Source organism: Kryptolebias marmoratus, linkage group LG2, assembly GCF_001649575.2.
Source record: "Kryptolebias marmoratus isolate JLee-2015 linkage group LG2, ASM164957v2, whole genome shotgun sequence".
NCBI lineage: Eukaryota > Metazoa > Chordata > Actinopteri > Cyprinodontiformes > Rivulidae > Kryptolebias > Kryptolebias marmoratus.
Window position 1 is genome coordinate 26,147,201 of NC_051431.1, and position 16,896 is coordinate 26,164,096.

At 38.2% G+C, this 16,896-nt stretch overlaps 1 protein-coding gene across 3 annotated transcripts in view; it reads right to left on the minus strand.

The window, feature by feature from the left end:
* Positions 1 to 16,896, minus strand: part of bcas3 (BCAS3 microtubule associated cell migration factor) — a 383,299-nt gene that overhangs the window by 142,245 nt on the left and 224,158 nt on the right. The window contains exon 24 of one of the 3 annotated variants that reach the window (XM_037973032.1): positions 402 to 1,629. The exons of the other annotated variants lie outside the window; for them this stretch is intronic. Coding sequence (XP_037828960.1) covers positions 1,520 to 1,629 — 110 coding nt within the window. The 3' untranslated portion in view covers positions 402 to 1,519. Of the gene's footprint in view, positions 1 to 401; positions 1,630 to 16,896 lie in introns of those variants that run through there. 3 annotated transcript variants of the gene reach the window in all.

Below are 16,896 nucleotides of genomic sequence, written 5' to 3' on the forward strand. Positions count from 1 at the left end.
AATGATGACACGGTAAACAAACAAGACTGTACAATTTGCCCAAACGTTCTCCTATGACTGTGCACAATAATGAGCAGGGAGGCAGGGCTGATTAAGGGGGGCAACATAGGAAGACATTGTTGACAGAGCAGAAAGATGTAAGTGGGTCTAAAAGTGTGAGACAGAGATGAAGAGATGAAAGCAATGAAAGGACAAAAGTTAAATAGTAAATGGAAAACAGGAAGGTATCACAACTAGTTCAGCATTGTCGCTATGTTTAGACAAAAGATGGCTAGCAGTAGATATTTTACACCAACTTCCTATATCTCATTCAGTCATTTTTGTGCTGTAAAGGTCAAGATAGGACAATTTGAAACATAAACAGCTGTAATTATGGGGGGAAATGACCTTGTTGCTAAATCTTTTTTTTTTTTTTTACATTAGTGGTTATTTATGTGATGTGAGTTTTGTCACTAAACTTAAGGTGCTATCTCAACTTAAAGCTGTGACTGGTTAGTGAATGGTATTCATGAGGGAGAGTCCTAAATGTCTCAGACTTTCACAGGGTTCTCAGCTTCTTTACATGAGGTGCAGGCTGTCCTGTCACTTATTCTGTGCAACAACGTTTCTCTCGAAATCGTCACAAAGTCCTCGTAGGCACTTCCAACCCATTTCAAGAGCGCAAGAAGATTTGTCTCCAAAGCAAATGTCCAGGTCTAAACCTGATTAGGAATAATTTTTTATTTTTTTTTTAAAAACTGGTTGAAATCTACCTGTCTTCATTTCAAAAGTTTATTCCAGCAGTTTAAATTATAAATGTGGGGGTGGCTGCCAAAATGCGAAAAAAAAACCTAGCTGATGTGGGTGGAGGTGGGCAACAAAATAATGAGCACAGCAGCAAGTTTAGGTTTAGGTTTTAGGTTTATAAACCGTGCAAGCTGACACTTTTAAAAACTGCCCACTCAAAACACAAACACACTTCTTTATGGTCACTTGGTCACAAACACAAACTGAACCTGGAAGTTCATGTATTTTCTCACAATTGAGGGTTTTTTTTCCCAACCAACTAGTGTCAATGAGATACCACCTTTAATGTTCACTGAAGTCAGTAAATCAGCAGCTGTGCAACTTAAAACAGACCATCTCACAATCCTTATATCCATTTGAGGTAGTTCGCTTTTTTTTCCGACCCACCTCTGAAAGGTGCGCAATAAAGTTTGTTCGCAAAATATTTCATGAACCAGATGACAACTTTTATTGAAATTCTCAGAACGTAATCACTAAATGCACATCTACAACTGATTAACTTTTAGACTTAATCTAATTTAAGATGGTTGTCACAGCCTCAACTGATAAAAATGGCTATAACAATAAATTTTACAAATACTAATCTAAAATTTGATGTGGCAGTCTCTGACAGACATCCCTAACACAGACTGGAGCACAAACACATTGGTTGAAATCACACAGAATTACATGTGTCTGTGAATACCTTTATTCTCATGGCTTGACCAAATATTGCATGACAGTGCAGTGTCCATTATTTCTTACCATAAGATGATCTTAGTTTAAAACTCTGGCATGAAGGGCAGCGGGCGATATACAACATGCTAGGGCCACTTTTTAGTCGCCATTTCAGACTTCTTTTGGCTTTGTGAGAAGAAAAACAAAAACATATGTGAATGAGAGCAGCTTTATTGAATATTCAGCCATATAAAATCAGTGTATATGTGAGTATGAAGAATGAGGGGGAAATAAACAGATGTAAACAGCCTTGTAGTGTAGGCGAGCTGATTTATTATAGTGAAACAGGATCTTCAAAGCAGATGTCCATAATTCAGCTCTTCTTAGTCAAAATGATCATTTCAGCTATCCAGAGTGCCATTTGTTCTATACAAAATCAATATTTCAGAATATTTCAAACATAATTCTTCCTATGTCACTTTTCCAGTTCCTATGTAGTGTTCATCTCACCAAGAACATTCTTTAACGCTTTGAAAACATGAAAATGAATACAAAAGAAACCCCATTGAAGACATCTACAACACTACTGTTGAAGTTAAAAATGTTATTTTATAAATCCAAACTGAAAAGAAAAATATTCCAGAAATCTCTAATGAATTTTTGAATATACTAAAGACATTTTACCCATTGCTTTAACGTCATTGGAATAACCAGCATTCATATTACAACTACATAAAAAGCAACTTCAGATATCAGTCATTTGAATAATGATATAGTCACAAATATTTACAACAATATTTGGAAGTCTGTGATGGGATGGAATTTTAACATAAAACTGGTAAAATCTGAATATGACTAGAAAAAAATAGAAATCTAAAATGATTTGTTTTTGTCTAGGAAGAACTAAATTATCTGTTACCAATCCAGTCTAACCATTAAATGTTAAAACAGCCAGTTGAACATTCAAATAAGTTTTTTAGGTTTGCAAAACTAATTTTTTCTTAACAAAATCTGAATTTTGAAGACCTTGATATGTAATGTTTCATAGTACCAATGTCATTGCACTCCAATGACACTACTTGCTGATTGACATACATCATCTACCAAAATCAAACAACTTTTTTATAAGACTTTATTTTGTGAAAATTTATTAAATGAACACAAAATAGCTCAAGCTGTATCTGTGAATTTAGGGTTTTAATGTGGTGAACTATGATTGTGAATGAATTCACTTTTAATCTGTGTGAGCTGAACTTAGAGCTGGTTCCAGTGAGAGTGAACTTGCACCATACTGGCACCAAAACTGTAGCTCATTTGGGGTATGTCCATCCAGATCCCATGGTTAAAGGCCCTGGCATTAGGTGCTCGTCAATAAGCCTCTCCCCCAGACCTGGCTCCAATGTGAGGCTCTGGTAACTAGCACAGATAAGGTATTGTGGTTCCTTGGTCAAGTATTCATTGAAAAGGTTGTTGAATCATGCCTTCTCTAGATCACCCTAAGGGATAGAGGAAGGAGTTTGTTATTCGAGAGTAGCTTAGAGAAAAGTCACTGTTTCCCTGTATAAGGAGCCACTTGACATGGTTTGGGCATAATGTAAGGATGCCTTTTGGATACTTTTTAAGAGAGGTATTTTAGATATGTCTCATCGGGAAGAGACTCTGGTGCAGACCCAGGAAAAATAACATCTCTCAGCTGGCCTGGGAAGACCTTGGAGTCCCTCCAGATGAGCTGCAGGAGGTAGCTGGAGAGAAGGAGGTCTGGAGATGTCTACTTAAGCTGTTGCTCCCACAGCCCGGTCTCAGATATTGTAAGAAACAGCCTCCAGGAGGCAATGAAAAAAATGGATGAGTGTTTTAAAAGGGGCTGGATACAAAAACTAAAATATCTGCAACATTCTTTTCAGACTTCTTGTAGAATTTATCTGGTCATCAACTAGGAAAGTACCAAAAAAGTCACTACGAGAGAATATACAGCAGCAAATCCTCTGGAGCACTTAGAGCAAGCAATAATATTCACTGCATCATACTTTTAACAGCTCACTTTCACTTGATTTGCAAAAAGAAAATTATTTCATTTAGAGAAAACCTTTTCATGATGGCCTTTTTCAGCAGGATGATGTGTCCTGCTACAATGCAAAAATGTTTCAAGAATCGTTTGTGAACACAATGAGTTTGAGATCAGTCAGAAAGGCCAGAAACCTCCATATCAGCCCCATCTTGTGACTTCCTGATATTGAAAGCTGGATTCCTGATACCACAATAGATCTTGAAAGTTCTTTGAAGCACTGATAGGTCAGGGCAGTTCTGGTGACAAAATGGGGATCTATGCAGATGAAGCTTGCACAATGCAATGTCCAACGTTGAAATACTGTTCATATTTAATATTAAATTAGCATTAAACAAAAATTGATTAGACAACATGTAACATAAAAGTGAAAAGTCTACATCATCAAATGTGTTTCCAGGAAACACACTCAGTGTTTTCCGTCTGTTAAAAATAAAACATGATCACTTCAAATTATTAACCATTAGCTACATTTAAAGTGAACACTTTTAGTATGAGGCATAATTTACTTGTCTCTTCCTTTTTTATGATCTGCTGGCCTTAAGTGACACATCAGCCCTGTTCTAGATTCATGTTGTGTTCTTGTGTTTTTGTTTAACTGTTAAGTGGGAGAGTTATTAGAACATTCACACTTACTGAAGCAAACAGAAGAAAAGGCAAAAAAAAGGCAAACAAAATATATATACATAATAGGCTGGAGACTGGCACATTTTAATTATGAACAGCCTTGTGAAACACAGACACGGCTGTTTGTCGCCTTACTAGCCTATAATACCAAGTGACCCTGATATAGGGTCATTTTTTCAAGGCACTGCTGTCCTCCTGGGTCAGCACTACACTGTCCTGAGGAGAGGCCATAGCTTGCATGAATAAGTAAAGACCGTTAAGGGACTAAAGTCTGTTGGCTGACGTTTCCACCCGACTGCGTTTTCACACATAAGGAAGACCCACTACTAGTAATGAGCCAGAGAAAGAGGGATGGAGATGTGGAGGGGTGTGGGGGTCTGAGAGAGTATACTCTCATCTCCCTATACACACTTGTAAATTTTTCTTGCTTGCCAAGTAAAAGACAACACTGCTGATTTGTAACAACAACATGCAATGATTGCGTTAGGTTATCTCTGTGAGAAATTTCAAAACTATATCTTGCGTACATTGTGTTTACATCATTCTATTTACACATACCAAGTATTAACAGTGAAATGCAGAGCAGATATCTATGTGAATTCATGAACATGGCAGAGAGAATGGGAATTTTCAAAAGACTATTTTCTAACAGTGCTCCCCTTTTACAGTGCGTGAGATACATGTGTTTGTGAATCAGGTGTAACAAAAAGTGACTGCTCCTCTTCTCACAGTTTCAAAAGGAAAAATCAAGTGGGAAGCAAGTGTTAGGTCAAACTCCAAAGACAGAGAAAATATATAAAGTTTTAAAATCAGGTAGGTCACTCGCTGCATTAGAAATACAAATTCATAAATTACAAATCCGAACTTTAGATAGATTATTAAAGGAACAAGTGCTTTTATCAGGCTAATTAGTCTGAAAATGATCTTCCTCTTCTAGTGTTTCTCTAGAAAAGGGTGCTAAATGAATGGATTTTCACAATGTGCCTAATAGTTTCATTGACACCAATGGAATCAGACGAATAAGGAAAACAATGCAAGTATCAATATTTAGCAAAACTCTAACCAAAGAAGTGACAAATAGAAAAATGAAAGAAAAAAGCTCACCAAATTGGCTTAATATAACCAGCATAATCTGCTGGTAAACCTTATTTTTCAAGTGAACAGGATTGAAAACCTGTTTAAATTTTTATGTTCATGTTCTTATGCTATTGCTAAGAATGTCAGCTCTGGACTGTCTTGATCATACAAACTTTATGGCCAGTGACGCTGTAATTAAAATAGAGGTTTCAGGTCGTTTCAACTCACTGAATACTTTCAGAGGATTCATCAGGCTCTGACCAAGGGAGTTCATACTGTAGCCAAGGTTGTCTGTTTTGTTCTTCAGAGAAAGAATGTGTATGTGTTTTCTCCTCATCTCAGCCACAGTGCCCCTGTGCCCTGGCCTCTCTTCCTCCCCCACTGTGTGTGAGTTTATTCACAGGAAATGCAGGGAAGCCTCACGGGTGGCTGAGCTGATGTGAAGCGACGTGGCGTCTCCAGCGAGCCAGGAACTTAGCATGTCAGGCAGGTCAGCACGGGGCAAGCAGACAGTCGATAAAATATTCAATACAGCACTCCCAGTTCATGGATCTAATACCTCAGAAAGGCCCCCATCCAAAATATAGAAGAAAAAAAAATCATCTTTTGTCCAACCTTTTCTTTTCACACTGGCTAGTTGGTTAGTATATCAAACTTAGGGTGAAAAAGCCACCTGTCAATGAAGATCACACCATGTTTGTGGGCAGGGCATGGGTGGATTCATCTTTGCATGATGTCTTATAGATTTCAGACCCCTCCCATTGCTCATATTTGGGAGGGAACACTTTTTTGAGAGTAAAAGTTCAAAAGTGCAGTGCGACCTTCTTTGGCTGATATTGTAACTCAGTAGCTTAATGTTTTAATCCACAAAGTTTTCAAAGTTTTTCTAATCTTCTTTACTTTGTTATTTTCAGCTTTTTTGTGCCTTGCATCTTTCAAGTGCCCTTAGGGTGAGGAGAAAACATACGGCAGAGTTTGACAGTGTTGTGAATGAAGTCTGGATGGGTGGGCCCTGGAATGTCTAGTGTCACTTTCGCGCAGTGGGCGCTAATCCCAATTAGCATCACTCAACTGCACTGAGGGCACATCACATCGACTCAGTCTCTGCCATGACAGGCGCCCTCCGTGGACTGGGAGGATACAGTGAAACACCAGCTGCTATCAGCCTGTTTCGCTGATTAACCTAGACACTAAGATGTAGCTGCTGTGTCTTTTGACTCCCGAGCCGCCACCTCCTCCACCCTCTGTTGTCTTGGGGTAGCTTCCGTCTACTTACATTTTTAACAAGCGTCTCCTCTGTCTCCATCTCTTTTATTGTGTCGTCTGAGTGCGTGGTATTTTATTACTTACACTGCATAGATTGGTTGAGTACACTGGATCAGTGTTACCCACTCAAACGGTTTTCCTTTCTCCCTCTGAATAATTAATGAAAATGGATAGTTAAGGACAAAGGCAGTGAAGACTCCATTAAGGAGCGAAATGTTGAGAGGCGCTGACTTCATCATTGAAGTATTGAAGTTGTTAGCACCAGAGGTCCTCATACAAATCAACAATACGCTATGGCACTCATGGATGTAGGAAAAACTGGAAAAACTGTACTAAAACATGACCACAGTAGATTTCAGACAACAGGACAGAAAGACATTCAAAGAAATGGTTACATTATATCAGACACTTTCACAAAACAATTCCATAAAATGGCTGCAAAGACCAGTCCATCAAACTAAAGAGGTGTGGAGCAGAACTCAGCTGCGTTGACGTGGAGTGCATTGCATTAAATGTGTGATGAAATGTGAAATATGTCTTCCTTGTATCATTTTCAAAACATGACAAATTAATTTAGTTTAGTGATTCTATTTATAGTGAACTATTTTTTTAAATAAATGCTAAGTTGTGTGTCATCATTGATATTCCCATGGTAATAAATCTGTTAATGTTGTTCAATCTTATAACCACGTGGTCACACAGACCATATGTCATCACATTATTGAGCTGCTTACCTTTTTACATGTTTCAGCTGTTACTACCTCACTTTGTGGTACAAAGACGCATCGGGGGCAGATTGGCTTCAACCCCCCTTACCACCTTGGTCCATTCCAAAATCACACCATGGCAGCCAGAAAGCGTCTAAGTCCTGGCTTGAAGCATTTTGTGAAAATGCCTATTGACCTAATACTTGTCATGCAAGGCAGAGTTTCTTGCTATGCTTTCAATGATCACCTGCATAGGTTCTGAGCACTCTACAGACACAATGCTTGGGCCAACATGGTAATGTGGGCAAAGGGGGTGGGGTGAGAATGCAGCTTTCATGGAGTACAATTGGGAGCAAATCTAAGTGATAAAAATAGTTGCGTTTGGCTGTAAGGGGGCTTGTTTTTGCTTTTGAAAAAGCTTGTCATTATGTATCTCAGTCTCAGGGCCCTGCAGCTTTCAGATACCTATAAATAAATGCTTTCCGGAGCTTTACTTCTCTCTCTCAGTTGCAGATATACACTCACGCACAGGCTGAAGCTGAGTAAATAGCCCCCTTCTGATGAAAAACATTCCAACACTACCAACACCACAAAAGTGGAATGGAAGATGGATGAGGTGGTGGAAGGGATTTAAAATGGGCTCAGATGTCTATTTTCCCTAAGCATCATTTTCACTGCCACCGTTTTCACAGATAAAAAGTTGACAACAACGTCCACAGGTTTCAGAATATATCTTCAAGGGGAATAAACAAAATTAAACCTTCCACATCCCTGTTTTTTTGTCTTAAACAGTACCAACAAAAAGAGATTCTGTCCAAAAGGCTTTCTATCTGTTAGTGTTCAGAACATGACAAGAACTCCTGGCACCATAGCAGTACTTCAGAAATAAACCAGGGGAACATGTGACACAAATCCAAAATCCAAGACTGAGGCTTGTTTTTCAGCAGTCTGTGGCTGTTGCACATAATCGTTTCCATGCACAGCGACAGCATCAAAACTTCAAAACTAAATATTTAAACACATTTCAACATGTCTTACCAAGAGAATTTCATAAAAAGTTAAGTCTTAGTTTTGATTTCTCTACTTGACCTAAACCAGTATATTCAGTTTTCAGATATGTAAATCTAACCAAACTAAGGTGATAAATGTAATCTGGCAAAATTATTTAGACAAGATAATAGTAATGTTCTTTTTGGGGCTCACAGTAGCTCGGTGGTTAGTGCTATGGTCTCTGACTCCTGAGGCTGAGAGTTCAAACCCAGGTTGAGTCAGGAAGGGCATCCAGCGTAAAACACTTGCCAAATCTTCCATTTTAGTTTGCTCGTTGTGGCGACCCCTGCAGGAGGAAGCAGCCAAAGGACGGAAAGAAGGAACGGTAAAGTTAATTTTAGTTACTAATATTTAAATGTTTCCTTTTTATTGCGGCGGATAAAGACTCCAGAACAGATATAGTACATGCCACACTATTCAAGTCACAAAATTACTTGGTGTAATTACAACATAAAGAAAAACATAAAATCAAACCCTAAACCTAAAAACTGAAATAAATAATAAAAAAGATAAAGTTTGGCAACAGGCAAAAGTTTTAGTAAGCTGTTGCCATTTCTCCTGGAGGTTATTAGATGAAGGGTTGTGCTGCTGACTTCAGGAATGTTGCCGGTTCAGAGTTGTAAACGGAGTTGGCCTTCGGCAACAATGAGGCATATTTTGCGAGATGCTGGGAGTTGATAGCAGGCGTTTGCTGTGACAAAGGACCACTTCTCTGGCTCCGTGAGAAAGGCATGTTAGTTCAGCTCTTTGATACAGGACACTGTTTCTCTGACTGCCATTCATTACCATGTATAACAGAGCAGAACTCAATGGACATTGCGCATTAGACATAAATTTTTCCTCCTACACAATTACAAAGGCTGAATTATGATGGCTTGCGAGCCAGGCTTTTTCAAACTTTTTTAAGGTGTCTCAGAAATGAGCTTGGGTGCTCTAGAATATAATACAAAGCCAAAGAGAGGAAAAAAAGACAACTTGTGCTTCACCTTCTTTACTCAGCAGCTGATCTGTGTGAAGAACCAGGGTTTTAACAGCGTATAGGAAGAATAACACAGCCAAGGCATCCGCATTTGTTTCCACTTATGTTACATGATCTTTGAGAACCTAATTTGAACAAATCTCTTACTTCAACCACACACTGTACTTTCTGAGAGGGCTCTTAACATATGTACACTGGGTGTTAATGTTATGCTCAAAGTAAACCATGATGACGGTTGGTGCTGGAGAGAGTGTGCTCTATTTCTGGCCTGAGCTCTCTCTAGTCTTTTATTAGGAAACCATATAAAATGAGCCATGAGCAACAAAGACTGCTGAGACCCTGTCATTTAGGAGTTTCTGTAATTTTTTGCCAGTTCACTTTTAGAACATACTTTCTTGTTAATTCAAATTACCATTACCCTCAATACATACAGTAAATCATCAAAGAAGATTTCACATTTAAATTAAATTAAATTTCACCAAAACCAGCTTCCCTTCATTCATTCCATGTAAACTATGTCAAACCAACAACACAGGCATGCAAACTACTTTGACTTGTACTTTAACCACCAAATACCTGAACATTAGAGATGCAAAAATACATTAAAAGACAAAGTTGGAAACATAAATGTGTTCTTACAATTAGGTTTATGGGGGGCTGTTGTTGTGGTATTAGCTTCAGAATGTATCAAAATGTTTACAGCATGGTATGATGTGGCAAAGGTGGGCAACAATGTGTATAATAATACATTTTGCCAAGCCTTGAACACAAAAATAGGCTGTCATTTTCAAAAACAGGCACCTAAAATACAGGTGCATGGCGTGCTGGTCACAAACACTCAGAATTCTATGTTTGTCTATATCTCTTTCCTGTCCTTTCAAATCTCAGCCGGTCGAAGCAGATGGCCGCTCAGGATGGGAGAATGTGACAAAGTGAAGATTCAACGCAACCTGCTGGCTAGATAGCGTTTACTAATTGGCTTCTTATAATGTGTTCATGTTTTTGTACAGTGCCATGAGATGACTTTTGTTGCGACTTGGCGCTATATAAATAAATTGCATTAAATTGAAACAAAATGAAATGAAATGAAATTCAGTGAGGCTGCATTGGAACATTCACCAGTTTTAAGTCCCCAACTTATCTCCAACAGACACAGCCCAGTGAGATACTACCTTATGATGTACCTTTTGGAGCCTTGGTACAACATGATCTATCCTGGTTTCAAATTAGACTGTAGACACAGCCATGGTGGATATAGCAACTCTAATATTATGCATGTAATATGAAGGGACCCTTTCTTTTATGAACTTTGACCTACACTCAGCTTTCCAGCAACTGTTTTGTGTAAAAGGTCATTCTGTTATGACTGAAACCTTGGTATGGTTTGGATAAGTGTTTTCTTAAGCTTCACACTCTTGGGATATTCTATCAGCATGGCCAAGGGGTTCTTGCACTTCTTCTGATTCACTTGATTTATGCAGAGATGAAATTTGTTATTTTAATTGTGAAAATGTTTTAAATGTGTCGATAAATGAACATTGATGATTTATGTGTTAATTTATCAGAATGGAATTGGTTTAACTTTTTTATTTAACTTTTGTTATTATAGGAGACAGTCCAGTGATCCTGTTCTGAGCAGGAAAAGATAGGCTATGTCTGTCCAGATGCTCAGGGTCCTGACCTTGTCAGAATCCTGAGTGACAGTGATTTGACATCTCGTCACTTTTGATAAAACTAGAGACACATTGACTTTTTGCTCAGTTTGTTTGTGTTTGTCTTCCATGCTGGCCCTCTTTCCTTTCATCCTACCTGTCATTTTTTTGTTCACTTAAATTTAAAGCCTACTTTTTTTTTTGATATGTTTTGTAATATCCATCAGTAGAAAATTTAGGAAAAGCTAACAAGAGCAACTTGTAACTTTAAGAGATAAGTCCAGTTAACAAATCAATAATCACTCTTCCTGGAGGTTGATCGTACCTCAGAAAGATGGAGTGACACCTGGCCACACAGCCTTGATCCAGTAAGGCACCTCAGTCATCCATCCTGGTGATGAGAAAAGTAATGTTCGGTCTGGCTATGACAGCTGATGCAAGTTGATAAACAAAACGTTTCACTTCCAATCTGATCCTCATCCTGTTCAAAATACTTTTTATATTTTAGGTTAATTTATAATCAAAAGTCTTTTTTTCAGATCATAAAAGTTAATTTATGCTCCAGAATGTTATCCTTGTCAAATCATTGTGAAGTGAATATAACCCTTTAAATTAGATAATTCAGAGTAATTACTTGATGATCAAACTATTATTTCCAAATTCTCAGTGTTAAATTTATGTTGAGTTGATTTATTGTTTGGTTGTTGTCTCTATTTTATTTCCTTTTAAATTTGTAATAAAATCAGAAAAAGGCAAATTTGGTCTACTTTTTGATATGCTATGATGAAAACTCCCTGTAATGAACATATTCACATTCAGTCAGTTACTGAGATCTGATTAATAATTCGAATGAATAAATCAAATAGTCTAAATATCATTGGTCCCCAAAAAGGTACATTTCAATCTATTATTGATCAATTAATTCTAGTAAGAGTAAGTACACCCTCCTTACATCATTCTGCTAAGTGTTTGAACATCCAAAGCCACATAATCTTATGTCTCTTTTTTCAGCATTTTTACTCTTTTATTCATTTAATTTCTTAAAATCTTGTTCGAATAAAAATTGTTTTATGCTGCAGTGTAGAGCACAGTTTTTTGTTTGTTTTAGGTATGAGAGAGTCTTTGCTGTAGATTTTGTTTGAAATGTGATTATGGATGAATCAAAAATGCATAGATAATTCTTTTATAATTGCGCTGCAGCCCTCTGAATAATATTCAAAATATGACGTGGTCCTACTCCTAGAAGACAGCACAAAAAAATCTGTCCCTTTCAATGGATATACTTGTCAATAAGCAAGCATAAAACAAATAATAAACTGCATCTAAAAGAATTTGTAAAGAATTGTTCATTATAAATTAAATTACTGTTCTAGTTGGTTGCAAACGTAAGCACATTAGACCTGAGAACATTAAAAGTAATGTGTGAGAAGTGTAAAGTTATATATGGAAAAAGGGGAAAAAAAAGCGTATTTAAAAGCTATCTGAGAGGTAAGCACCAGGGAAAAGGTCTTGGCAAATATTTTATTGCCAAGATACCTCTACTCAACTCACACTGCCTGGTCTCTCATTGTCATGTTGCTGTTCCTCTTGATCGTAGCACTTTCCCCAGCATGCTGGAAGTGTGCTACTGCTCTAGGGAATGTCAGTACCATTTTAAAGAAAGAAGGGGAATGGTGAGAGGAAATGCACTGGTGAAATGTTAATGTCTTGTCCTGTTCGATATCTGTGTCTTTAGTCAGGGGATGGCAGCCACTCTCCCTGTTTGCTCTGATGTAAGAATAAATGAAATAGCAGGAGGTACCACATGTGGATTAGACTCAACTTTGTTCCATGTTTCTTGTGAGTATGCATATCCACACCATCCCACACACTGAAAACATAAACACTTCATGTTTAGTTAGTAGCCATGCATGAGGAATTCCCCTATTCTGTTGGTGCGTCATGTTTCATTGCCTCTTTGTTGGAGCGTCTTGTGCAGGGTGAGCATCGTCATATTCTCCCCACCAGACATCCTGTTTTTTTCACAGATTTGCAGTCTACCTGAAGGCAAGTCATAAGTTTTTGAGCCACTGGCAAAGTCTTCTCACATCAGGAGGGGGTCGCTAAGAGCTCCACTGGGTTATAAAGTGTCTGGTTTACAGAAGTGAATTTTGAGCATTGCAAGTGTGTGAAAGAAAAGAAGTAGAAGTGCAAGAAGAGGATATTGGGATAATGTGGCAGATGACAAATTTGTGGATTATTTTTTTTTGCCTTGTGAACAAAAGAGATAGTGGTGTGGTGGTCACAACTTCAGAACACTAACAGTCTTTATTCTGCTCTTCTTCCCCAATCCTAGGGGATTTAGCCTGGTGATTATTACACAGGAGGCTATTCAGCAGCCACCACCATTCCCACCACCTCCCTTCCCTTACAGGCACATAACCGTCCTTCTCTGTCAAGTGATCTTTTTATTTTCTTCTGAAATCATCTGAAAACACATTTCGCAGCAGTACAAATACAATGGGAGCAGTAATGACAAAGCCCAGACTGCTTTTGGTAGAAGCATCACTTTGAACCTTACCACAAAAGTGGTCCGTTCAATGCCCTGTCCCACAACAACATCATAAGGTCTTTTACACCCCCCCCCCCAAGAAAAACACACGCACACGCACCCACAGTTCTCCCCACAAAACTTAAATCGCATTCTCCACCCCTTGACCAACAACACCCCACACCCAAAAACAGAAATGATGTTGGTGAACCCTGAACAGTATGAACAGTACAATGTGTGTTTTCATCATTGTGCGCCCACACGTCTGCCTGGCCTTTAGACTTCAAACTCTTGCCCTCTTGTTCAAGACAGTTGTCTATGTGTGTGTGTTTATGTGTGAGCTAGAAGGCCAAAGAGGGTGGAAGTGCTGGAGCAGTTGGGAGGGGGGGCTGAAAAAGGGCAGTCAACAAAACTCAATTGTCCTCAGAGTGGTGGTAATTGCATTTGATTAAAATAATGACAGGGTGTCGAGGCAGAATGGAGGGTCCCTTAGTGGGAGTGTTGAGGGCCTGACACCGAAACTAAGGAGGGGAAGAGAAGAGAGGGATAGAGGGATAGGAGAGCACTGTGTGAGAGTTTGTCATAAAACTGAAGTAAGGGCACTCACCTGGAGGACCAAATAAGTGCAGAGCATCAGGACAACACCACATGAAATAAGAAAACAATAATGTCAGTTATTTGCTTTATGAGATCTAACCAACCAAACAAAAAAAAACTACTGGAAGAAAAGAAAAAAAACTCCACTAAATGTACAGCAGAAATGATTTAGTGATAATCACAGTCATCAAAAAACAAACTTGGATATCTTATCCACAGTATGTCCTTCCTTTGCACTAACAAAATGACATTAATTTTTATGTAAGCACTGACATATTTCTTTTAAGAGACAGCATGTGGAGAAGATTTTCCACAACATTTGAAATGTGCAGGAAGTTTCAGTGAACATCAAACATGCTAAGGAGCTCTGAAATCATGTCTTAAATCAGAGGGAGATGAAATCTCACAACAAAAGGGAAAGCAAGTTAGTTATCCATTCAGCTTAAGCAACAGATGGTTAACAACTCTTATGAAATCAGTTCATTAATGTTGGTATGTACATTAATAACTATTGAGGTTAAGCTAAAATAAAAATGTTCAAAAATACAATCATTCCTACAGAAAAATAGTAAAATAAAGAGCAGAAACAGTTTTGAAATATTCAAGTAAAATTCTTCAACTGTGGATGCTTACCGTTGAGAAGTAACTAAATACACTTGCTCAATTTGAGTATTTCTTTCTTTAAATTTAGAATTTCACGTTAGGTTACTTACATACTACACACTAAAGTGACAAAGGAAGTTTTTGTTTCTTGTTAAGTTTGCTCATCCCTCTAAAACAACAAAAAGTATGTTCAGTATGGTCAGGCCTGCTGGACAAAGAAACATGAAGGGTGGATGTGGTTGAGGTTTCTGCACAGAAAACACCTTCACCTGCATGACCCAGATAGCCCTGCTGGGCCTCCTCATAAGCCTTGTTCTTTTCCTTAGCAGGGCCACTGCCATCTGAGCTTGAAAGGTGTCTTTTTGACCTTGAAATAGTGCTAGATGTTTTACAGTTTGAACATTCATAATGAAGTTTTGACCTTGTCAGGTATGAAAATGCTGATTGTGTTTTCTCCTCCACATTAAGGCTGAAACTGATGGTGGAGGCCCAGAAACCTCTCATGAATAAAAATTCCACAGACTGTCAGAAGATCATGAAAACAACCTAACAAAGATACAATACCTGCAGCAGTAGCATTGTTCAAGTGTTGCACGGTCTTCTAGTACATAGCTGCAACATGTACATTATAGTATCGTAGTGGGAATGTGAATGGGAATAAAGTGTGGTGAAGGTTCAAGGAGCATTTTTGGGAAGCAGAAAATAGCTGAAGAAAACTATTTGGTGAGTAGTAACAGTGCAGATGTGTCATTAATACAGCTGAGGAGGTTTTACTAATTTGTTGTAATTCATCCACATTCTAAAGGGTCTGGTAGGTTGTCACCAAGCCTGATGGGGGGCCTTACTGACTGGCTCAGTTACAGTGTGATTGTCTTCTAGCTTTGCCATGTGTCCTTGTGCAACCCCCACTGCCACTGAATGAATGATGTTAGAGCAAATGTGAATGGGTGAATGGCAAAAACAATATAAAGGGCTTAGGACAACTTGGGTAAGGTTATATGAAGGGATGTCCTGAGTCAGTTACAAGTATTAAAGTCCCCATCGAGACATTTTTCACTGATCTGTATCAAAGTAGCTAACCAAACTTTGCTCCTGATCTTTGTTGTTGAACTATTGTTTATGGGTTTACATCAGCAGTTCCATAATCTGGCTTCCCTAAAATGTTAAATTATAATCCACCAACATGTCTGTGGCATGGAAGTATTTAAAAATATAAAATGAGAGCAGATCAGCTCCTTCCAATATTTGCAGTTCTGGTATTTCTTGTTGCGGTAATGAAAGACACACAAATACTTACCATTTGTGTGCTCATAGATACATTCAAGACCACTATTTTATTTATAAATTTAAAAGACAAACACTTGGCTGAGTAGACAGATTTCACCCAGCTATTTTTTAGAGGTAGCACAGCTAAGCAGCACACTTTAGGGCAGGGGTGGGCCATCCTGGTCCTCCAGGGCCACTATCCTGCATGTTTTACTTGTTTCCTTGCTCCCACAAACCTGATTTGAATCAATAGGTGATTAACAGGCTCCTGTAGAACACAAAGAGGTAATTTAACCACTGAATCAGGTGTGCTGGAGCAAGAAAAGAAGTAAAACATGTGGGATAGTGACCCTCAAGGACCAGGATTGCCCACCCCTGCTTTAGGGGAAACTCTAAAGAGAAGAGACAGTTTCCATTAGACAGCAATAAGGCAACAAGGATTTCAAAACAAGTGACCTTTATCACTCAGGACAACTGCTGCCAGGAGATACATTAAAGCAAGGACTAACAGACTGACAAACAGCTTTTTGTTCTGGAGTCATCCAGGCATTAAATGCCACCTAACATTTTTAAGGTAATAGATTTCATGCAACAACGTGTTGTGTTGAGTGACTGTTCTTAACTCACTTTTGCTGTGTTGAATGAATGCTTGTGTTTTTAAATGACTGTTCATTTTTGTTGCTTTTAAACAACACCAAGACAGTATTTAATACCCTCAAGGAAATTGGCATGTTATTATAAAGTAGGATCAATCAAAGTTTGTGATTAAGATTTGGGAAATATTTTAGGTGAGATTTTTAAAGGCAACATTGTTATCATTGATAAGGGAAACCTGAAGTGACTACTGAGACAGTGTGTTTCCAATGACACAGTGTGTTTATGAATTTAGTAATGTGGCTTGGCATATCAGCTCTTTTTACAGACTATTGTAACTATTTAATGACTGACAATTTTAACTGTTTTAATGACAGCAAAAGTGGCATTAATACTGTATGTAATTCTGGAGGTCTCATATATATACATAGCAGTCTGAA